Genomic DNA, 25753 nt, shown 5'->3' with positions numbered 1-25753 from the left:
CCTGGATATTTATCACTACTGCTATTGTAGATTTTGCATCAATTTTTGCCCTAGTACTTTAATTCTCACATTCTGTCCAACTGAAGGTTTTGGAATTTTGTTACATGAGGCTGCTTCCATTTTCTTTACCTGCAATTGAAGACCTTCTTTGGCAGCTTCTTGGATCCGTTTCACTTTATGAACACTGTTGGAAGTTGTCAGCGTCTCGTCATAATAATCAGCTGATGCCGGTGTCTCGTTGTTAACTGGCGTCAAATCCTATGTCCATGGTGCTTCCTCACCTGCTGCAGCCGCTTTTTCTACCTAAGTTCCTTCTGTTCCAGTGCTTGATTCACAGACATAAATTCCTTGGCTGTCATTTTCAATTTCCTGTGAGTCAGTGGGAGTGGTGTTTAACATTGTTTCCAAGTCTTCTTCAGTGTTTATATTTTTTATTAAATCACGTGGAACAACTGAGGTCGCAATGCCCATTATCATTGGAATCCCAAACATGGCTTCATATGGTGAACATCTGATCCCTTCATGGTTAGCCCTATTTTTCATGGCTTCCACAAACCTCAGCCCTTCAGACCATTTTGAAGTTTAATTTGTTTCTCATCCAAGTTGATAACATATTTTCGATATCTTGATTTGCTCTTTCGACTGATCCCTGAGACTGACTGTGCCTCAGCTTCCATGGACTATCTTTATATCACTTCACAACCCACATATACTTTGAATGTCTTGGTTACAAACCTCTCTACCATTATCACAATGAAGGATACTTGGCGCATCAAAGATGGTAAAAACATCCAAATGGTGATATGCTTACTTCATCAACCCTTTTCGAAGTTAGTGCACAGAGGATAACAAATTTTGTCAAATGATCTTGGTATACAAGTATGAGCTTACAATTATTGTCCGGGTTTGCCTGCATGTCAATTAAGTCAATTTGGCATGTGAATTCATTTCACTGTGTATGATAGGTTTCACAACAACACCACTTTTCAATGTTTTTTGGTTTGTCTGCCATGGTTCACATAATCTCAAATAAGTAACGAGTGATTCAAAAGTCTCATTCTTGTACTTACGATTCATTTCCACAATCAACAGTTTTCGGCCGCCATGGTATAGCAATGTATGTCTCATGTAGTACGTTAAACAGTTCATCGAAACGATCGTAATAACGAATTTCTTCTTTTCCAGCAGACACCGATGCTATGAGGTTCTCTTTACCTCCGATGTTGAGAACATCATATCGCTTCAAACGTCTGTAGTGAACAGATTTTTGATTGGAAACGATTTTTACATTTTTCATTTTACTTAACAGAATATTATATCGCTCAGCAGTTGTCCTTCTTATTGACTGATTCACTTAAAAGTTAGTAAAATCTGTTTCGCATAACATAACTCATTGTGATGCAAAGCTGCAGAAGAAACACCATTAAAACGAGTCGCAAAGATGACCGTACGGACGGTGCTCGACTCTGACTGAAATTACGCAGCGGTGAGCGGACTGAGAACTCATAAGTGCCAACAAAGAAACTTATCTGAATACAAAATTGGCAACAATGAAACTTGTCTGAACCTGCACGACGGAGGCGGAAGTCTTCGATCCAGCTTTTACCAGTTTGCATTGGTAAATCCTCAGATTTACCAATTTCTCTCGGTAAAAGTTGGAAATCTATGCATATAACAAGAAATTTCTGACTTTTACCACGCCGCGATGGTAAGTCTTAGGTTTCACCGATTAATTCTAGAATTTAGCAATTATCTTACTTTTACAGTAACATGTGCACAACTGCCTTGAAATAATTCACATGCGTTTTCGTTAGTCACCACTGTAATTGCTTACAGTAAAAGCCACCACGTGTTTCCGATAATGGCCACGGGAGGCCAAGTGCAATAATATCCTGGTGGGATAATACTGCCGTATCCATTCTGTTTACAACTCCACGTCTCTAAAATATAAACAAATACACACCACGGACAGGCATGTAGGGTTTGCACAGAATCATGTCAGTAGTGTGTGGTAATCTTAAAACTTGCAGTTATCACGCAAACGGTTCGTTTTCAGACCTATGATTACCGGCACTTTTTTGCTTCTTGTTACATGTACTTTCGACCGTATGCATTTACGCCATTAATTATGACACATCATGTATATTCCGTAAGCCTTACGGTGTGTGCCCCAGGATTTCTGCTACCATTACCTTTTCACCGTTCCAAATTCCATTCACCAATGGCCCGTGGGATGACTGACTGTCGGCAAATTTCCGTATGAGGTATTATTTCTTTCATTTTTTCGTGATGGTCATTTCGTGAGACGTATGTGGGAGGAAGTAAAACACTGTGTGATCAAAAGTATCCGGACACCTGGCTGAAAATGACTTAAAAATTCGTGGCGCCCTCCATCGGTAATGCTGGAATTCAGTATGGTGTTGGCCCACCCATACCCTTGATGACAGCTTCCACTCTCTCAGGCATACGTTTAATCAGGTGCTGGAAGGTTTCTTGGGGAATGGCAACTCATTCTTCACGGAGTGCTGCACTGAGGAGAGGTATCGATGTCGGTCGATGAGGCCTGGTACAAAGTCGGCGTTCCAAAACATTCCATAGGTGTTCTATAGGATTTACTTCAGGACTCTGTGCACGCCAGTCCATTACAGGGATGTAATTGTCATGTAACCACACCGCCACAGGCCGTGCATTAGGTTAACAGGTGCTCGATCGTGCTGAAAGATGCAGTCGCCATCCCCGAATTGCTCTTCAAAGTGGGATGCAAGAAGGTGCTTAAAACATCAATGTAGGCCTGTGCTGCGATAGTGCCACGCAAAACAAGGAGTGCCAGCCCCCTCCATGAAAAACACGACCACACTATAACACTACCGCCTCCGAATTTTACTGTCAGCGCTACACATACTGGCAGATGACGTTCACCGCGCATTCGCCATATCCACACCCTGCCATCGGATCCCCACATTGTGTACCGTGATTTGTCACTTCACACAACGTTTTTCCACTGTTCAATAGTGCAATGTTTATGCTCCCAAGCGAGGCGTCGTATGGCATTTACCGGCATGATGTGTAGCTTATGAGCAGCCGCTCGACCATGAAAGCCAAGTTTCCTCACCTCCCCCTAACGTTCATAGTACTTGCAGTGGATCCTGATGCAGTTTGGAATTCCTGCGTGATGGTCTGGATGGATGTCTGCCTGTTACACATTACGACCCTCTTCAACTGTCAGCGGTCTCTGTCAGCCAACAGACGAGGTCGGCCTGTACCCTTTTGTGCTGTTCGTGTCCTTTCACGTTTCCACTTCACTATCACATCGGAAACAGTGGATTTAGGGATGCTTAGGAGTGTGAAAATTCGCGTACAGACGTATGACACAAGTGAGACCCAATCATCTGACCACGTTCCAAGTCCATGGGTTCCGCAGGGCGCCCCATTCTGCTCTCTCACGATGTCTAATCACTACTGAGGTCACTGATATGGAGTACTTGGCAGCAGGCGGCAGCACAATGCACCTAATATAAAAAACATATGTTTCTGGCGGTGTCCGGATACTTTTGATCACATAGTGTATGTTGTCCGACGCTTTCTGGAATGTATTTTCTCGTAATTTCGGTAGCAAACGTCTCCGTGATTCACTCTGCTTTTGTGACTTCTGTCACTTCAGTTTTGTTGGGAATATATGTAACGCTCTCACGATGAGTAAACAATCCACTGCCGAAACGCTCCGCTCTTCATTGGATCTTTTCTCTTCTGTTAATCCTACCTGGTAAAGGCATCAGACTGGTGAAAGTACTCACGAATCGGTCGAGTGAGTGTTTTTTAAGCATTTCTTTCATGCACGAATTACATTTCCTTATGTTTATCCCAATGAATCTCAGTCCGGCACCTGATTTTGTTACTATTTATTTTACGTAGGCATTTTATTTTAGGTCGCTCCTGATGGTTACTAGTGGGTATTTTGCAGTCATTTGTCGCCCTTAGTATACTCTAACAGTAGTATATCTCTACGTCTGTTAATGTGCAATACGAAACTTATGTTGAAGGTCAACTGTCAGTTCTTGCACCTATCGTCCATCCTGCGCACGTCTTCTTGACACCTTAATGCTTTACTGGACATAGCACTACTCAATTTGATATGCCGTTACCTTATCCGACCTTGTAATTGAGTTACCCAGCCCGTTGGAGAGGGATTTCAAGTTTAGCGTGAGCACCGTACTGTGGTTGAAATTGTCATATTTCACATTCACCAGTCGTTTTCTGAGGTGAAAGGACCAATAGGTGATAGAGAAGAAAAAAAATATAAGACTAGGATTGAACCGCAGCCTTCGTATTGTAGTCTGATACTTGCGCTCTTAGGCATAGAGCTATCTTCATCCATCTGATACCTCGTTTCCTTTTTATAATAAACTTGTTTCTGGATTTCGTGCATGTTTACTATACAAAAAACTTTATAAATTGTGTAATATCTGCAATTACAAAGTCAATCCCTGTCGCTTTGGATGTTCCTTATTTGGAACAACAGCCACCGTCTTCACTGCCCTGTACTTTACATTTTGGAACAGAAGTCGTGTTAGTGCACAGTACAAGTAAATACACAATAGCGTTTATTCTTGTACGCATGGAAAAACTGCTACAAATGTATTAAACTGCTATTCGAGGAGCCGGCCGGGGTGGCCGTGCGGTTCTAGGCGCTTCAGTCTGGCACCGCACGACCGCTATGGTCGCAGGTACGAATCTTGCCTCGGGCATGGATGTGCGTTATGTCCTTAGGTTAGTTAGGTTTAGGTAGTTCTAAGTTCTAGGGGGCTGATGACCTCAGATGTTAAGTCCCATAGTGCTAAGAGCGATTTGCTATCGAGGAACCTCATGTGATCATAATTAAGCTTCACAAAAAACCAAACGATACACCGAATGATGCACGATATTGCTCTCCCAGCATGTCGTATTTGAATTCTTTTAGCTCAAAATATTTATTGTTACAGCCTCAGATGCAATTAGTCACACATGATAAATAGTTTCGATCACGTAATGATCAGATTCAAATCTAAAAATAAAATTAAATAAAACTTTATTAAGTAGCTAGTTAAGGGGAGATGTAGCGGAAAATGTGAACGTTAGTTTAACAAATCTTTACGGGCATAGTAAGACAGAGATCTGAAATTTTACATGTGTAAAGGAAAAGAACTGTGTTTTAATAGAAAGGATGGTAAAAGAAAATTTTATTGTAGGTTCTAAGAACGTTGTAAGATTAAGATCATTAATTTGTATTTAAAACTCCATTATTTACAAAATTTTGAATTTTAGAAAATCAAAATTAATTATATCTTGCTAACGTGCAATCCTGTAAATCAGAATTTAGTTAAAGGGTGTTATATTTTTAATTTCACTGAGGCAGCTACATGTTGTCAACAGTTCCTGAAATATCATGGCATTATATACACTTTTTTATAAATGCTCCTAATCATGCAAAAAATGTAAAACGGGGAAAATGGAGTTTTAAGATGTAGTTCCTATGTTTCAACGTATAACAGGTTCATCTGTATTTTAAAATTGTCCAGCTTCTACTCTGTCTGGCCTGTATTTTGTATTTTTAGAGCAGGCAGAACTCTGACAGCTGCGGTGATCCCGCTCTGATCGATCATGTAAAATGCTTTTGCAATAAACACACCTGGACCTCGCCAGCTATCTGCAGCATTTCAGTTCCGCCAGTGTATCCGTCAGTGAAACATAAAATTGCATCATCGACACCTGTTTTTAGCACATTAAGTATATAGAATGCAGTTTTTGAGCATCTAATCGAAATTAAGTTATTGAGTCTGTCATTCACATTCTGAAAGTTCCAACGAAGTCACAAATCGGGATTTCCAAAAACTCTTAATGTACCGGTAGGCTTAATTGCCATCATAAGAGGAGCATAGTTTAAGAAAATAAATAGCCCACTCAATACGCTTAACTGCCTTTAAATCGTCTGAATTTTTCGTAATAGTTCTCCCACAAAACACACGAAGGAAATCCATTTTTTTTAGAGTAATCCTATGTTTCCCTCCTAGCAGTTTTTCCATCCTCAAGCGTATCACCTGCCTTCTGCTTTAACAAGCGACGAAACCTACTACCAACTCCTGTTTGGATGCGCACAACTCATTCTAAATTTACTATTGCGGTATTATGTGGTTTATTATCTTTTACAGCTTTGAAAGACGAAGAATCCCCACCACTATCACCATTTCACAAATGTCTGAAAAGGAGAGCGTGGCTGTGAATGCAGGGTTAAACAGTTTAATTTTCTAAATGCGTTTATAATACTGTTATCTTGATAAAATTTGTACCCAACATATATTAATCTCCGTAGATCAAGAAAAAATATTTCCGAAAAATTGATTTTCCGAATCTAAATGTATAGTATACTTCCTTAAGTAGATAACGAAGATAAAAAACATTTGAAATTTCAGATTCTTAAAATTGTAATCTATGTTCGAGATGTAAAATTTCTTTAAAAAGAACACAGTTGTACGCTACAAAATAAAAACAGGGCTATAGGTAGTAGACTTGCGACAACATGTAGGGGAATCTAGCGTTTTATTAATCTTACTCTGTGTCATACAGATGCTGGCGTTATAGACGAGAGCTAGGGGCCGGGCACGAGGGGGGGGTGGGGGGGTTGGGGGGGGGAGGGGGGAGGTGGGCGGGAGAGAGGATAATACTGTGTGGTAATGAAATGTTACAAAGAAAAGATGTAAAGCAATTAATTTTAAACTAAGACGCTATTTAGATAACTCACTTAATATTCGTATATGACACTTTTTAAAAATTCACGATTAAATTCAGACAATGATCAGAAACGTTGAGTGCGCTCTGTTTTCACCAGAGGGCGTCTGAGGTGTGCGTTTGCTGCATGTTTACATTGGGATCAGTCTCCCCCGGTCGCGCTGTCAACATCGCCGCCTGCTAGTGCTGAGGGCTGATAAAGCCGTCGGCACACGAACCGCCGTGCATCCGAGCGTTGAGCGTGCCGAGTTTCTGACGTCATAGCGTGGAACAGCACGTTCGGGAGTCTTTCCGAACGTGCAGAGCAATATCTAGCATGTGAGATATTCTCAGCGTGCGTCTGAGCGTTGACCAATCAGATGGCACAATGCTACCTACGTCACACGCACATCTCCCTTCAGCACACAGCTGTGAGGCGCCATATTGGCGTTCAGTTCAAGCCTATACGTATATATGCCGTTTCTGAGCACCAGGAAATTGAGAATCACTCGAAAACACCTTGATTAACTGTGTGACTCGTTGCAATAAAATAATGAGAAACGTCATATTCGTGGCAAAAGAATTATTGCAACTTGCGTATTATGAGATACGTTATTTGAAGGTAGCGACACACTGAGGATCCATCAAAATTCCATTGTTCTTGGTAAAATTTGTTATAATTAAATTTCAGGTAGTAACATAGCTACGATTAAATCATTTAGCATGTGGTAACATGTTAGAATTGGCCATAGATAAATTGTTGTCACTTTAGCGTAGTGGGTAGCGTCAATGATTCACAGCCAGAAGGGTGGTAAAATAATGCTTCGAGTCTCGCGAAGTTTAAATATTTTTCCTAGCATTCGCGTATTTAATGGGTTCTGATGCTTTATTATTAGTTTAATGTCAGTATATACCACATACTTGATGTTACATAAATATAAGTTCACCTTTTTTTGAGGAGTGAGTTTCTTCAATTGGCTTAATCTACAGGACTTGCATAAAGATATTTTGTTCCTTTCTCTTTTGAGTTTCGTAATTTACGTCTTTTAAAGATTCTGCTACTGGGTAGGAACAGTGAGCAAGTAAGAATGAATTACCTTAGGGTTTTACCAAAATTTAGCAAAAATAAAATAACGTTTATTTTAAGTGGAGAACTATTGCAAATTTGTGTCTCACTGTTTGTAATGGAACATTTATAAGTCTGTGTCCTTATTGATTGGACACGGTATTTTCCTTTTGTCTTAAAACATGTACATCGATATTGAATTTTTTGTGTCTATTACATACAGAGCAACGTGACCAGGATATGGACAATGGAGGAAATATGCGTTTTAATACACCTAACGTCGGAATTTTGAGCACGCCCGTTGAGTAAACAGAGTGGTTTACGAATAGAAACATCCCACAACTGCCGCTGGAGTGCGTCGCGATCGCGTGGACCACGTTGGGGCCCATGCACAGTATGGACAAGTCACATCGTTCCTGAGCGTTCAGCAGCACGTTGAACTCGGCACGCTCAACGTTGACGTTCGACAGCACGGTCCGTGTGCCAAAGGCTTAACGCCGTTTTCCGTCGAGAGAGGAGGCAGCAGCTGTGCAGGCTGCTGACCGAGCCGTCAAAGTACGTCGTCAAAGTTCTTGAAGTTACATTTGGCGAATGACTATTTCATCTGGTCCTTTCAGGCGATAATGTCCATAGATCTCAAGTTTTTCCGAACGTTCAAAAAACTTTCCTTTAGACGCCGTACTCAAAATTTCAAGATATGTCTCTGATGGTCCTGCCGACTGTTTAGTATCATTTACATGATCTCCAAATGCTGTCCCCGAAGAGAAGTGTGTACTTTAAATCGAATCTGAAATGTTCTGACAGTCCGACCTGAACAGGGTGTTTCAGTTGCTCCTCCCGATATCGTTTTATGCAAACCGCAATTCAGTATCTTTTCTTTAAAACCCACGTACGTCCTCGCTCGCTGCGGTCACACTGTTAGTCCTAGAGAAAAAAAATCAACAGGAACTTATTGTAGGAAATGTAATGTAGTTGAATTCTGTACTGAGATACATTTTCGCTGGAGGCCGTAGTCTTCGAGTTATTCTAGAAAAACGTACAAAATTGACCTTCAGACGCAGCCCCACTCACACGCTGATCTCCCACCGGTCAGGATTTCTAGCATGCTGTTCATGGCACATCCTCCTACCATTGTACAAAAATTTTCGACTGTACGAATTATTTCTCATATTCGACCGTTTTTTGATCTTCACTGAATAGCATTATTGCGCCACCTGCTTAGTCGAGCACTTAAGAATTGTAAACCTGACGTTTGCGTAAATTTTACCTAACAATTTTGTGAATTTTAGCAGCATACAATAAACAGTTATATAATTCTGTTCGTCAGGCCTTCTGATTGTAAGGGTTAAGTTTGGATCGAATAGTCAACGTGATTAGTTTTACTGTGACGTTCACAAAATTCATCTGCCTTTCATTACCCTGACGGGGACATTCAAATTAATAATGTTAACGAAATAGCAGATTATGCTGATGGCGCAAGAGCCCCACCAACGGAGATCGAAAAAGTCGAATATCTTGAATAGTTCGTGTAGCCGAAAATCCTTGAACAATGATAGGAGGGAGTGCCACGTACAACATACTAGAAATCGTGACTGCTGATGGATGAGTTTGGTGGTCGAGGTGCGTTTGAGGGTCAGTTTTGTACGTTTTTCTTGGATAACTGGAAAACCGTGGCCTCCATCGAAAAAGTATTCAAGTACAAAATTTAACTACATTAAATTTTCTACAAAAAGGTCCTGTTGACTTTCTTTCTGTAGGGTTAATAGTAGCGCATAGCGAGTGAGAGAATATGAATTTTCAGGCGTCGCCAGATATACATTGGTGTCCAGAATTAAGGCAACAAACAACTATTTCCCCTTCCTGTGTCTAATTCACGATATAATCATGCAACTGTCAATAGATGTCTCTACGATCGCTTTCTGCACGGAAGAGTGCATTCCGGTCATAGGACAACTGCACCAACGATGACTACAGGGAACCTGTCAAAGAGGGTGGTGTTTGCCATGTAGTCCCATATCCACAGTTGCCTTTGTACCCAGTCACAGACGATGCAGTATGGCACAGACAAGACGCCTACCAGGCTCTCTGCGATGAATGGCCATGGGAAGAATGGAAGCAGAACAGTCGCAAATTGATGTGGCCCGATGACTTAATGTGAATCGTTCTGTTGTTTCGCAGATGCGGTGACAGTTTATACAGACCGAAACTGTATTCCGAAGACCTGGGCAGAGCCGACCACGAGTTACACAGAAAAAGAGGACCGTTTTTTGGCTGTAAAGGCAGGACAGTACTCTCTTAGCGCTGCACGGCTACTGGCCTCTGAGCCCACACCATCCACTACACGTGTTGTATCGAGGTAAACGGTGTAGAGAAGGCTTCGGCAGAGTGGCCTTTGTTGTAGGTGACCTTCTGTATGTGTATCTCTGAGGGGTCTTCACAGGAGGGATCGTCTGAAGTTGAGTCGTTCACATTCCACCTGGACGGTCAAGCAATTGGCCAATGTTCTCACAGATGAGTCCCGACTTGGTCTGGGGAGTGGTTCTCGACGAATTCGCATCTGGAGGGAATGTGGAACATGATTTCGGGACCCAAACATTTTTTAAAGAGACCGACATCAGGAAGATCGCTAATGGTGTGGGTACAGATTATGTTGGTCACTCGAGCACGTCGTCATGAAATTGTACTGGGGAATCGGCAAGGTTTAATTGCTGTCAAGTATCGTGGCGAGAACTTGGGACCTCATGTGCGGTTACTGCGAGTTGCTGTGGGCCCAGACTTGGTATTACTGGACGATAATGTTCGACGTCAGAGAGTACGGGTGGTTGACGGTTTCTTGGATATGGAAGATATTGCCTGCATGATGTGACCTGCTCGCTCTCCACATTTGAATCCCATAGAGGACATCTGAGGTGCACTTGCGAGAGGGGTTGCACTACGTCCCTGCAGATCAACTACTCTGCAAAAGTTGCGAGCAGCTGTGCGGGAAGAATGGGTGTTATTGCCTGAACATGAGATTGGTGACATCATTCACAGCGTGGCCTACGGTTGTCAGGCCTCTATTGATACCAGAGATTGTCAAAGCCCATACTGAGCACATTAATCAGCTGTCGGAATGTGTGCAAATCCATTACGTTGAGAAAAAAAACAAAGAACATTTTTGTCTTCCGTTATGCATGTTACAGTTGTTTTCGTTCTGTATTCTTTACATTGTTTCTACTTTACTAGCACACGTTTACACTGTTTTGTGACAAAATAAATGCAACCTTGCAAAATTTCCGTGTGTTGTTCAAATTTGAACACAAGTTTAGAATTGCAGGTAGCATAAAACGACATCGGTAGGGGCAGCTGAATCATCCTGTAGCTGCTTGTGACAGTCGTTGCATTTAATATTATACACATCTGATGCACTAAATTGAGAACTTAGCTTAAAATCAATATTTCACTTGAGCAAAAGCCTATTCTTAACCCGACTGTTCAAAACTCTTGAGCTATTTTATCTGATACCCTCACTCTCCAGTCTATAGACATATAGATTTTTGCACTAGATGTTCCACTTTTAACGTTATCTATATGACGCAGAGTGAGATTAATAAAATGCGTGATACTATTGAATGTTGTCACAAGTGTACTATAGTGACTTTCCTTTTATTTTATAGCTGATGGCTGTGTTCTTTTTAAAGAAATGTGGCTTTTCATAGCTCTGATTAACTGGAGGCAACTTTTAAAATGATAAATACTACCAGCCTACGCTGTCTACTTATTTAGTTACAATTTATGGATTTAAAATTCAAAATATTTTAAATCTGCTTTATCTACTTAAATAGTCAATTTTCAAGGCTTTTTTTTATTTTATGTTTAGATCTGGAGTTGATTATTACGCGATCGAAACTTCTTATAATGTAAGGCTAATTGCAGCTGCCGGCCGAAGTGGCCGAGCGGTTCTAGGCGCTACAGTCTGGAACCGCGCGACCGCTACTGTCGCAGGTTCGAATCCTGCCACGGGCATGGATGTGTGTGATGTCCTTAGGTTAGTTAGGTTTAAGTAGTTCTAAGTTGTAGGGGACAGATGACAAAAATGGTTCAAATGGCTCTGAGCACTATGGGACTTAACATCTGTGGTCATGTCCCCTAGAACTTAGAACTACTTAAACCTAACTAACCTAAGGACATCACACACATCCATGCCCGAGGCAGGATTCGAACCTGCGACCGGAGCGGTCGCGCGGTTCCAGACTGAAGCGCCTAGAACCGCTCGGCCACACCGGCCGGCGGACAGATGACCTCAGATGTTAAGTCCCATAGTGCTCAGACCCATTTGAACCATTTTTGAATCGCAGCTGAGGCTGTTATAATAAATGTATTAAAAAAAAAATCCTTCACACTATCCGCCTGCGGGCTATGGAGAAACTCACGATATGGCAACAGCGGACCATCAGCACCTGTTCAGCTTCAATGTTTGAGCGGCGAATATTGGCGACTGCCTCATGAGACAAGTCATTATCGCCGCAGCAACTCACGCGCAAAGCATATACGCACACCCTGTGAGTGACCCTGCCTCTCCTGCTGGAAGCCGTACCTTTGGTGGTACGGAGAGTTACGTGGCTACAGCATGATGCTGCTCCAGCGCTCATTGCCTTCTTAAATGTGGAGATTTTTACACTGGTACGGGCAGAGCACTCCCACCTGCATGATGTCTTCACAGGTGTGCTTTCAAACATACACTGCCCAAGATTGTTTATCTCCACCTGCAAGTTGTTGCACCTGCTTTTGAGCGCATTTCCGGCCGTATGACAGCTTTTCGTCCTTATCTTTTCGGATAGCATTTCCCGCAGTTGGCCCCAAAAAATGGTTCAAATGGCTCTAAGCACTATGGGACTTAACATCTGAAGTCATCAGTCTTCTTAACTTAGAACTACTTAAACCTAACTAACCTAAGGACAGCACACAACACCCAGTCATCACGAGGCAGACGCGAATGGATGCAGGTGATCAGACAGGATGCTTACGTACGTGTCACCTGTCAGAGTCGTACCTAGACGTATCAGGGGTCCCTTATCACTCCAACTGCACACACCGCACACCATTACAGAGCCTCCGGCAGTTTGAACAGTCACCTACTGACATGCAGAGTCCACGGATTCATGAGATTGTCTCCGTACCCGCACACGTCCATTCGCTCGATACTATTTGAAACGAGAATCGTCCGACCAGGCAACATGTGACCAGACATCAACAGTCCGATGTCGGTGTCGACGGACCCAAACGAGGCGTAAAGCTTTGTGTCGTGCAGTCATGAAGGGTACACGAGTGGGCCTTCGGCTCCGAAAGCCCATATCGATGATGTTTCGTTGAATGGTTCACACGCTGACACTTGGCGATGGCCCAGCACTGAAATCTGCAGAAGTTCGCGGAAGGGTTGCACTTCTGCCACGCTGAACGATTCTCTTCAGTCGTCGTTGGTCCCACCCTTGCAGGATCTTTTTCCGGCCGCAGGGGTGTCGGAGATTTGATGTTTTACTGGATTTCTGATATTCACGCTCGTGAAATAGTCGTACGGGAAAATTCCCACTTCATCGCTACCTTCCAAGAGATGCTGTGTCCCATCGCATGTGCGCCGATTACTTCACGTTCAAACTAACTTAAATCGTGAACTAACTAAAATCTTGATAACCCGCCATTTTAGCAGCAGTAACCGATCTAACAACTGCGCCAGACACCTGTCTTATACAGGCCTTGCCGACTGCTGCGCCGTGTTATGCCTGTTTATATATCTCCGTATTTGAATACGCATGCCTATACCAGTTTCTTTGCCGCTTCAGAGCTGATTCGATCTATGAAAACATCTAGTCTTACGACACTAGATATCGATCAGGCTGCACTAAACAGCTAAGGTGCCAACAAATACCTCCAGCCTTACAGCAAATCAACTAGTTTATTATTCATACGTCTATTGCTCCATGCCTTCCATTATATAGTATCAAGCACCGAAAATTTTACGTTGCTGTACTGAAAGTTCCTTCACTTATCATACTCTGATTGCCCCAAAGACCACACATGTGTGCGTTATTTGAATTCATGTTATCATTGTCTGAAACACCAATGTTTGTCGCAAATTTGAGTAAACTTCTTTTCGGCCAAAGTATTAGAAACAGGTTTTGCTCAGAGAGTCGTCTCTACTTTTCCACTGCATCTTCAATAATGCTGTGGAAAAACTTTCAGCAACGTGCACGTGTGCTTGTAATTTTTGAAGTATATTAGCAGATAGAGATGATAATCATTGATAACTAAAAGCCGAAGATGGTTTGAACGTCACAGTGCTGTACTTGGCTCGCATTGGAGTTATGACCAAGCCTACCTACCGTCTCTGGATTGAGTTGCCGAGGTAGCTATAGAGCGACCAAAAACTTCACGTGGCCTCTGAACCACGGTGCAACTGGGGTGGGTAGTCTTAATCAAGGAAAAAGTAAGATTCTCAAGAGACTAAGGCGCTTTTATCAAATTAGAGTTCACCGCCCACTTCTTTCTTTTGTTATGCGGAGCTCAACGTGGACGCACCTGTTTTGTGAACATCTCTTCGTTTCGTTGCTGCCGTGTTGCAGGATCAGAGGGCCTTGAAGGAGCCTTACCATTTCGTTCAAATCATTGTTTTTTAGAGATGGTTTTCCATCAGCTACTCCATCTTCCCTCCAACGACGGTAATTTCTTACAACGATTCTCATACATTTGCTCCTGATATAGGTTGTTTTCGAGATTGATTGTCAATGTTTTCCCCGTTTTAATTTCCACTGTTCATATCCCAGATTTCTCTAAGTTGTGGAGTTCATCTACAATTGACCTAAAACAAACAAAAATAAGACCTCTCCTAAAGCGAGATACTTATTTTTGTTGTAAATCAGTGTACCCAAATCGAAAGGCTTTTAGGTTAATACAGTTTATAGCAGACAGATGTATTATTCACGATACTTTAAAACTTGGGCAGACAATAATAGAAGTGCAAATACGTGTTTGAGTAAGCTCTCTGTCGAACAGTAAACCTCTTTTGGCTAACATAAAAGTGTAATGTAGTAAAAGCAGTGCTCTTATCTTCTCCCAGTTAGGCTTCTTTCTCTTTTCCTTTCTCTGTGAATCACGCCACTTTCTTCCCCCTTATGTTCTTTAACTGGGTATGGCCATGTTCATCTTTCCCTCCTTCCTTCATCTCTTTCTCTAAGGGTCATTGCTGCTAGCACTCGTAACTAGAAACATGTGTGTATTTTATATGTAATATTATATTTATATGTAATATTTATATGTAATATTAATTTGTAAATATAATATAACATGCTTAACGTAGCATATGCCAAATAAAATGCGAGGGCTATCCAGAAAGTAGATAAGGTTTTCACCCGCTGCAAAAAGAATGGGCGGGGCTAGCGTGGCCACATTGTTGAGTGAGTGCTTGTCCGTTCAGTCGGCATCAATCCGCGCACAGTAATAGTTAAAAACTTTAAATAATAAGGCAAAGCAATCACATGAGGAACAGGAAAAATTAGAGTGTGAGGCCCGTATCGTTTCACGCTATTTCGCAATAAAAGTTTTAAATGCCGCAATTGAAAATCCCGTGAGTTCTAAATCGATGTCAGTAATCAGGCTTCTGTTGGCAAGAAACCACAAACCGATTGAAATTTATCGGCAACTGTGTGAAGTGAACGGAAACAACTTAATCACTGAAGGTGTTGTGCGCCAGTGGTGCATTAGGTTTAAAAGTGGCCGAACTAAGGTTCACGATGTAGAGCGGGGTGAGCGGCTAAGCATTGTGGTTGATGAACTGGTCGCGAAAGTCAAGAAATTAGCCTGTTCACAATCCCAGAGCTCTCGTCTAGTCTTCTACAAATTTCACGGAATTTGTTGGATCACATCGTTGCTCAGAGGCGAGGCTACCACAAATTTTGTGCAACATGGGTACCAAAAATCTTAACAGAAAACCACAAGAACCAGCGAATGGCTGGTCTTTAGTATTTCTGGACTCTTACGAAAAAGGTGGTCAATAATTATTTGATCGAATCGTAACTGGAGACGAGACCTATGTGAATCATATGAACTGCGAGACTAAATTGGAGTGGGGCTACGCAGTTCCTCCCCTCTCCCTCCCCCTCCCCCCCCCCCCAAAAAAAAGAACAAGAGAATGCAAGCAAACGTTGTCTGCAAGAATGCTCACGGCGACTGTTGTTTGAGCCAGGAAGGGTGTGCTCCTTGTCGTTTTTCTTGAGCGTGCCATAACAATAAACTCTGCGAAGTATTCGCAGACTCTGGATTACTTAGGAATAGCAGTTCAGAATAAGCGCAGAGGAAAGTCGAGCTCAAAAATTTTGTTCTTGCATGACAACGCTCGACCAAAGACGGCAAAAAGGATTTAAGAAGTACTCAATGGTTTAGTGTGGGAGAAGTTGCGTCATCCGCCGTACACTCAGGATCCTGCAGCCAGTGACTACGATCTGTTTCCAACGGTGAAGACCCGGCTCGCAACGCAGCGCTTTGACGACGATGTGGGACTAACTGGCTGAAGTCTCAGACGGCAGAACAACATGACAGTGGTATTTTAAAACTTATGCGCCGCCATGATAAGCGCCTAAATTTGTGCAGAGTCTCTTGAAAAGTAGTACTTCAAATGAATATAACAGCACTTTTCCCAGCATTATGTTGTTTTTCAATACGGAAACATAATCTGCCTTCCGGATAGACCTTGTATGTAGAACGCCTGGTTTGATGTAAGAGAGGATCTGAGAACCATAATGTTGCCAGGTTAAATAAATCTATACATAAAAAGTAAATAAATACGGAACTAAAACAACGTTCAGAACGAATTGTTAGCTACTCATATGGTATGCAACAATGGAATAGCTGCAGCACTTCCTGACTTAACAGACCAAGCGGCGGAATGCAGTGGATAACGCACTGGAATGGCATTCGGCCTTTGAAAGTGCACGCACGATTCTCCTTCCCCACCTTTGAAAAAGTCCGCGCTTGTCACCGTCTCTAATGACGTCGACGGGAAGTTAAACCCTGGTCTTTGTTCTTGCCTTAGTGGCACTAACGTAACATCACTGAGCTAACGAAATGCTTTCTACTCGTATAGACTGAGAAACACGACGTTCTAGTTACTGAACAGCAGTCCCAAGTCTTACAGGCGCCAAACATTTGGTAGAAGACAGTTATAGTATCTTACAGTGATAATACGTTATTATTCAAAGCAGTCCAGAGAAAAACTGACCGAAGTAAAGGATAACTAGTAATTAACGTGCCGTTGACGACGGGGCCATTAGAGACGGAGCAAAAACCAAAAATGGAGAAGGGTTTCAACGGAAATCGGCTATTTGTAACGTAGTTAGAAATTTTTTTGCTATTGTTACTTAAAAGTAGGTGAAATTTTTCATATGCTATTACGTTGCAGCTAAAATAGTGGGTGAAGGTGCACCGCAGAGAACGAAAAACGGTTCGCTTGGGAGGGAGGGAAGGTAACTCCATTTTGGGTCTCATAGGTTCCCACTGTTTGGAGGTTTTCATCAAATGAAGAAATTATATGACTTCTAATAAATTATCTGGTCGAGCTGGAAAGAAAGTACTACACGAAAATTTTGAAATCTCTCTTGGCTAAAATATTTACCTTGGCAGGATTATGTGGAGAGAGAAAAAACCGTTTTTGCAAAGTGAGTGTTCTTTATCTAATCTTTTACCAGAATTATCAGACAAACCTCGTATATGCAGGGTGGTCCATAGACAGTGTCCGGCCCATGAATGTTTTAGTTGGGCCACTTTTTTCGCTTTGTGATAGATGGCGCTGTAAGAGTCACAAACGTATAAGTACGTGGTATCACGTAACATTCCCCCCGCGCGAACGGTATTTGCTTCGTGATACATTACCCGTGTTAAAATGGACCATTTACCAATTGCGGAAAAGGTCAATATCGTGTTGATGTATGGCTATTGTGATCAAAATGCCCAACGGGCGTGTGCTATATATGCTGCTCGGTATCCTGGACGAAATCATCCAAGTGTCCGGGCCGTTCGCCGGATAGTTACGTTATTTAAGGAAACAGGAAGTGTTCAGCCACATGTGAAATGTCAACCACGACCCGCAACAAATGATGATGACCACGTAGGTGTTTTAGCTGCTGTCGCGGCTAATCCGCACATCAGTAGCAGACAAATTACGTGAGAATCGGGAATCTCAAAAACGTCGGTGTTGAGAAGGCTACATCAACATTGATTGCACCCGTACCATATTTCTATGCACCAGGAATTGCATGGCGACGACTTTGAACGTCGTGTACAGTTCTGACACTGGGCACAAGAGAAATTACGGCACGATGACAGATTTTTTGCACGCGTTGTATTTAGCGACGAAGCGTCAATCACCCACAGCGGTAACGTAAACCGGCCTAATATGCACTATTGGGCAACGGAAAATCCACGATGGCTGCAACAAGTGGAACATCAACGACCTTGGCGGGTTAACGTATGGTGCGGCATTATGGGAGGAAGGATAATTGGCCCCTATTTTATCGATGGCAATCTAAAAGGTGCAATGTATGCTAATTTCCTACGTAATGTTCTACCGATGTTACTACAAGATGTTTCACTGCATGACAGAATGGCGATGAACTTCCAGCATGATGGATGTTCGGCACATTGCTCGCGTGCGGTTGAAGCGGTATTGAATAGCATATTTCATGACAGGTGGATTGGTCGTCGAAGCACCGTACCATGGCCCGCACGTTCACAGGATCTGACGTCCCTGGATTCTTTCTGTGGGTAAGGTTGAAGGATATTTGCTATCGTGATCCACCGACAACGCCTGACAACATGCGTCAGCGCATTGCCAATGCATGTGCGAACATTACGGAAGGCGAACTACTCGCTGTTGAGAGGAATGTCGTTACACGTATTGCCAAATGCATTGAGGTTGACGGACGTCATTTTGAGCATTTATTGCATTAATGTGGTATTTACAGGTAATCACTCTGTAACAGCATGCGTTCTCAGAAATGATAAGTTCACAAAGGTACATGTGTCACATTGGAACAACCGAAATAAAATGTTCAAACGTACCTACGTTCTGTATTTTAATTTAAAAAACCTACCTGTTACCAACTGTTCGTCTAAAATTGTGAGCCATATGTTTGTGACTATTACAGCGCCATCCATCACAAAGCGAAGTGGTCCAACTAAAACATTCATATTTCTTTACGTAGTACGCGAATATGCAATAAAAATGGGGAACCCTATTTAAAAAAACGCAGCTGATATCCGTTTGACCTATGGCAGCGCCATCTAGCGGGCCAACCATAGCGCCATCTGGTTTCCCCCTTCAAGCTAGACAAGTTTCGTTCTTTGTAGTTCTTTCGTTTGACGCTTATTTCGTGAGATATTTGGCCCCGTCACGATCAATGGACCAGCCTGTATATTTTTACTTGGCAATTTACAAACGTGAGATGTGAGATTCGTTAGTTTATAGTTATTACATTTATTAACTCACGCTTGCTCCGGTAGGATTATGACAATGTTTATGTATTACCACGTCATTTGCAGGGACTGCCTGATTGAAGTGTACATCCTGGAGAGTGTTGCAGCCCTGAGTCCTCTAAAGTACAACAGTACTTCGACGGAGTTTTGGAATTTCACAAGCCCAGTGTTCAGAGAACATGAAAATTTTTTTAGCACTTTAGCTTTCAATGGCATTACCATGAGGTATACACGCTGTTCCATATCTTTAACGAACATCTACAATTTGGGAAAGACGAGCATCGAAAAATTGGTGCTCTACAACAATGACAATATCAGCACAGATCTGAAACTGGGAATGATGCCAAAGTTGAAGCAGCTCACAATCGCAAATAGCTCCATTCTAGACTTCCCAGAGGGTACGTATTACCTTCTTCTTAGAGCAGTTCTGCTTAGTGATGAGAAACACTAACACATGCATGCACACTTTCATAACTAATATTTACGCACTTCTCTGCCTTGCTCCTGTCCTGCGTACACCCAGGTCACAGGAAGGTGGCGATATTACTCTCTATGGAAAGAACAAATCTCAATATTTCAATAGATCAGTCACAAGGAATATCAAGCAACTTTCTTCGCAAAGTAAACTTAAAAGTTGGTAGTCCATCAGTGTTTCAGCATTTTCCAAACAGTCAGCCATGATGATACGTTACGGGTTCCAAACAACAGACAAAACTATTCCAGTCGACAACTGCCTCCGTAGCCATGGTCACCAACGTACACCGGAGTGGTGATGCTCAACTCTCAGGTCGATAGTTCAAATGCTGGTGCTGGAAAAAATTTTCACGCTCATTATTTGACCAGCAAGGTAAGGAGAAATAATAGATTAAAATTCCTGAACATTAGACTTCGTGCCAATGTTCTGGATCAAATTCCAAACGTCTTCTCACCGTCTGATGGAGCGAAGGCACATATCATTGATGGGTGATCCGATGGTCAGATTGGCACGTTGAGTTGTGTGGCCCCCTTGGTGCTATTCGAGATGGGTAGCCCGTGTCTTGACAAGCAGTATCACCCTCTTATACGCATCCAATAAAATACCTACACTCAACTAAGAGCTCTTGAAACTTAGCAGTCCCTCTGTAGTCTACAGTGGCGCAGAGTATTTTAGTGCTTACATTTTCCTGTATTGAAGATTAGCTGCTGCATTACGTGCGACATGATAAAATAAAGGCGAAAGGAAAAAATCGGTATCAGTATAGGGATTACAGGACATTACTGTAGGGAATTGCAACTCAGCAGTGACATTCATCATATCATTCCCCATTCTTTTGGCTAGAAAACCCTATTTTTCAACAAGATATCCCTTCAATGGAACGGCCTTACGCCAATTCTACTGCTCGGCACGGAGCCAGCGTCTGGAACCGCGTGGCCGCTACGGTCGCAGGTTCGAATCCTTCCTCGGGCATGGATGTGTGTCATGTCCTTAGGTTAGTTAGGTTTAAGTAGTTCTAGGGGACTTATGACCTCAGAAGTTAAGTCCTATAGTGCTCAGAGCCATTTTTGGAGCCAGCGTCTTGCGGCATAAATAACCTCCCCATCACCCACGTACTGCTACCCGCGGAATACATACTTCATTGAACCACAAAGATCGAAGTCGGAAGGTGCGAGATGAGGGAAAACTGTCCAATCAAGTTTTGTGAGCTCCTGCCGGGTGCGTATCCTTGGGTGAGGCCTTTGGTTGTCATGGGGAAGGAGCAGTTCGTTACCATTTTTGTGACGACGAACGTGCTGATGTCGTTATTTCAGTTTTATGAGGGTGGTACAATACACACCAGAGTTGATTGTTGCACCAGAAAGGAGGACCTAGAACAGAATAATCCCTTCAGAGGCTCAGAAGATCGTGATCACGAGTTTACCAGCTGTGGGTGAAGCTTTGAACTTTTTCTTCGGAGGAGAGGTGATCTGGCTGCACTCCATGGATTGCTGTTTTGTTTCCGGTTCGAAGTGATGAACCCATGTTTCATCGCCTGTGGTAGTCGACAAAGAAATTGTAACGATCAGCCTCACAACGCGCAAGTTATTCCGCACATATTGCTGTCCATGATCTCCTGTTAGGCGGTGAGAAACAAAGCGGGAACGCACATTTGAGTACCCCAACTGGTGGACCAGTGTGTCAGCACTGCCGACATGTTTGAGATGCGTCGATCTCCTAAAATTAGTGTCCGCCCGTTTCAGTACTGCAGGATTCACAGCTGTGTGCAGCCGGCCGTCACGCGGGAGATCCGTTGCGATGATGACAGACGACGACTCACCTTGCTTTTATTCAGTGTCAGGTCAATGTACACATTCCACAAGCGCCTACGAATATCTGCGATGCTCTGGCTTTCCATCAAAAGAAACTCAGTCACAGCTTTCTACACTACTGGCCATTAAAATTGTTACACCACGAAGGTGACGTGCTACAGACGCGAAATTTAACCGACAGGAAGAAGATGCTGTGATACGCAAATGATTAGCTTTTCAGAGCATTCACACAAGGTTGGCGCCGGTGGTAACACCTACAACGTGCTGACATGAGGAAAGTTTCCAACCGATTTCTCATACACAAACAGCAGTTGACAGGCGTTGCCTGGTGAAACGTTGTTGTGATGCCTCCTGTAAAGAGGAGAAACGCGTACCATCACGTTTCCGACTTTGATAAAGGTCAAACTGTAGCATATCGCGATTGCAATTTATCGTATCGCGACATTGCTGATCGCGTTGGTCGAGATCCAATGACTGTTAGCAAAATATGGAATCGGTGGGTTCAGGAGGGTAATACGGAACACCGTGCTGGATCCCAACCGTCTCGTATCACTAGCAGTCGAGATGACAGGCATCTTATCCACGTGGCTGTAACGGATCATGCAGCCACGTCTCGACAGATGCGGACGTTTGCAAGACAACAACCATCCGCACGAACAGTTCGACGATGTTTGCAGCAGCATGGACTATCAGCTCGGAGACCATGGCTGCGGTTACCACTGACGCTGCATCACAGACAAGAGCGCCTGCGATGGTGTACACAACGACGAACCTGGATGCACGAATGGCAAAACGTCATTTTTTCGGGTGAATACAGGTTCTGTTTACAGCAACATCATGGTCGCATCCGTGTTTGGCGACATCGCGGTGAACCCATATTGGAAGCGTGTATGCGTCATCACCATACTGGCGTATCACCCGGAGTTATGGTATGGGGTGCCATTGGTTACATGTCTCGGTCACCTCTTGTTCGCATTGACAGCACTTTGAGCAGTGGACGTTACATTTCAGATGTGTTACGACCCGTGGCTCTACCCTTCATTCGATCCCTGCGAAACCCTACATTTCAGCAGGACAGTGCACGACCGCATGTTGCAGGTCCTGTACGGGCCTTTCTGGATACAGAAAATGTACAACTGCTGCCCTGGCCAGCACATTCTCCAGATCTCTCACCAATTCAAAACGTCTGGTCAATGGTGGCCGAGTAACTGGCTCGTCACAATACGCCAGTCACTACTCTTGATGAACTGTGGTATCGTGTTGAAGCTGCATGGGCAGCTGTACCTGTACACGCCATCCAAGCTCTGTTTGACTCAATGCCCAAGCGTGTCAAGGCCGTTATTACGACCAAGAGGTGGTTGTTCTGGGTACTGGTTTCTCAGGACCTATGCACTCAAATTGCGTGAAAATGTAATCACATGTCAGTTCTAGTATAATATATTTGTCCAATGAATACCCGTTTATCATCTGCATTTGTTCTTGGTGTAGCAATTTTAATGGCCATTAGTGTACTTGGAACGCACCTCCGGTACAGATGCCATTTTGAAGACTATGTATAGGCCGGCACCTATTGGAACTTCATGAAACTATCGGAGATGAAGCGAGAATATTCCCCGATGTCCCGCATCAAATTCCGCGTCTTTCCGACCGTAACTGGCCGGGAAAAAATGTGATGCATTACTTATCGAACGCCCCTCGTAATACCATGTTCCTGACAATATGAGTGATTGTGGAATGAAACACCAAGAGAGTTAAACCTGCTGCCGGCAAGTAAGCAACCTCTCTTGAAAAAAAAAAGGAACGTCCAGCTTAACGTCCTCATCTGACGAACGGTTCGTTATTAGTAACATGATAAGGACGCAATAAAGGCGACAGAGTAGAGAAGTCTGGGATTTAACACAGCGCATTAGCGCACACTCTGGGGTTAATGAACTGCACACTGTAAATCAACACTGGTGACGACAATTACTTTCCCCAGCAGGACCACTGTCGACTGCCTCCAGTCGAAGGACACCGCGCAAGGGTGCTTTAAAAATCTTCAGACTGACTCATTGATGGAGATGAGAGACCAGATTAGTGGCCGTCCAGTAACCCAATAACGCCCAATGAGCAAATCAGGCCGTATAGGGAACTGACTGTCACATTTACAGTAATTTGCGAAGATGAACGACGAGCGCAGAGTCACTGTGTAGTGAGCAGGGATATAATGCTAAGGACACAGTGGAGGGGTTCTGAGGAGAAACGTCACGTCGGAAACCCGAAATATTATAAGTAGACCGCATGTTCTAGAACTTCGCATACCACAATTGTCTAATTAGAAAAGTAAGTACCCAGAAGACATGGTCGGATGCCAATGTAACTTCGTACACGTACATACCATCGGCGGGTATGTAAATGTTTAGAGTGGAAATTCTCTATGACCGGTAGGATGGCCAGCGGAGTTAGTGTTGCTCGCTTTTGGTTTTGGTACCTGCACTCGTAATGTATACAAGCGGCTCGAACAGCGTCAGATGTTGAGTCATTCCTGTGAAGGACATAGAGATGCCGCGTACTGGTGTGACACGGCGTTATCAGAACTTGCCAGAGTTTGAAAATGACCTCATTGCATGTTTCCATTTGGCCAACTGGTTTAAACGTCCAATATCCAGATTTGTGGGGCGCTGGGATACGACAGAGTCCTGAAGTTGGACTGAATGGGACGTGACAGCAGGCATACTCGTCATCAAGGTCTCATTCTGTCACATGAAACCACCAACGACATTGTAACCCCTTCTCATCTGCACCTGCCATCCAAGAAGAAGTAATGGACACCCTGCAATAATCTGAGTCTTTGTTCAGAGACTAGCTGCTGTCGGACTAGGGAATTGTCAGCCCATGCGTAGGCTGCCGTTAATACAACACAAACGACTGCCTTTGGAGTGTTGCCGTGACCGGGGAACATGATGGCGTCGCGTTAAGCGATGAATCGCGGTTCTGCTTTAAATCGGATTACCATACGCGGCGAGTAAGGCGGTGGCCTTGAGAGAGGTGCAAATCTTCTAATATTTTGTAGAGGCACAGCGTTGTTAATTTTGACGTGGGGAGCCATCGGGTGTAACATCGGCTCGCGACTGGTAGTGACTGCCGAAACTCGGCAAAGTGATACGCCACGGACATCCTGCGTCCTTATAAACACTGAAGAGCCAAATAAAGTTGTACACCTACGTAATATCGTGTAGGGCCCCGACCTGGCATGGACTCGACTAACGTCTGAAGTAGCGCTGGAGGGAACTGACACCTTGAACCCTGTAGGGCTGTCCATAAATCCGCGGTACGAGGGGGTGGATATCTCTTCTGAACAGCACGTTGCAAGACATCCCCGATATGCTCAATAATGTTCATGTCTGAGGAGTCTGGTGGCAAGCGGAAGTGTTTAAACTCAGAAGAGTGTTCCTGGAGCCACTCTGTAGCAATTTTGGACGTGTGGGGTGTCGCATTGTCCTGCTGGAATTTCCCACGTCCGTCGGAATGCACAATGGACGTGAATGAATGCAGATGATCAGACAGGGTGCTTAAGTACGTGTCACTTGTCAGTCGTATCTAGACTTATCGGGGGTCCCATATCATTCCAACTGCACACATTTCACACTATTAAAAAGCCTCCATCAGCTTGAACAGTCCCCTGCTGACATCAGGGTCCATGGATTCATGAGGTTGTCTCCATAACCGTACACGTCCATCCGCTCGATAAATCTATACGAGAATCGTCCGAGCAGGCAACATGTTTTCAGTCATCAACTATCTAATGTCGGTGTTGACGGGCCCAGGTGAGACGTAAAGCTTTGTGTCGTGCAGTCAGCAAGGGTACACGAGTGGGCCTTCGGCTCTGAAAGCCGATATCGATGATATTTCGTTGAATGGTTTGCACGCTGACACTTGCCGATGGCCCAGCACTGAAATCTGCAGCAATTTGCGGAAGGGCTGCACTTCTGCCACGTTGAACGATTCTGATCAGTGTAGTTGATCCCGTTCTTGCAGGATGTATTTCCGGCTGCAGTGATGTCGGAGATTTGATGTTTTACGGGTTTCCTATTACTCACGGTACACTCGTGAAATGGTCGTACGGTAAAACAACTGCGCCACACACTTATTGTCTTATATAGGCGTTGCCGAACGCAG

The 25753-nt window shown here is 43.5% G+C and overlaps 1 protein-coding gene across 2 annotated transcripts in view; it reads left to right on the top strand.

Moving 5' to 3' along the window:
- LOC126457470 (toll-like receptor 2) overlaps window positions 1–25753 on the top strand; it is a 175722-nt gene that overhangs the window by 40116 nt on the left and 109853 nt on the right. For both annotated transcript variants that reach the window (XM_050093762.1, XM_050093761.1), the window contains exon 3: window positions 19376–19707. In XM_050093762.1, coding sequence (XP_049949719.1) covers window positions 19376–19707 — 332 coding nt within the window. The remainder of the gene's footprint in view (window positions 1–19375; window positions 19708–25753) is intronic.

Source organism: Schistocerca serialis, chromosome 2, assembly GCF_023864345.2.
Source record: "Schistocerca serialis cubense isolate TAMUIC-IGC-003099 chromosome 2, iqSchSeri2.2, whole genome shotgun sequence".
Lineage (NCBI taxonomy): Eukaryota > Metazoa > Arthropoda > Insecta > Orthoptera > Acrididae > Schistocerca > Schistocerca serialis.
The sequence above is the reverse complement of the archived record's forward strand: the minus strand, read 5'-3'. Positions and strand labels throughout refer to the sequence as shown.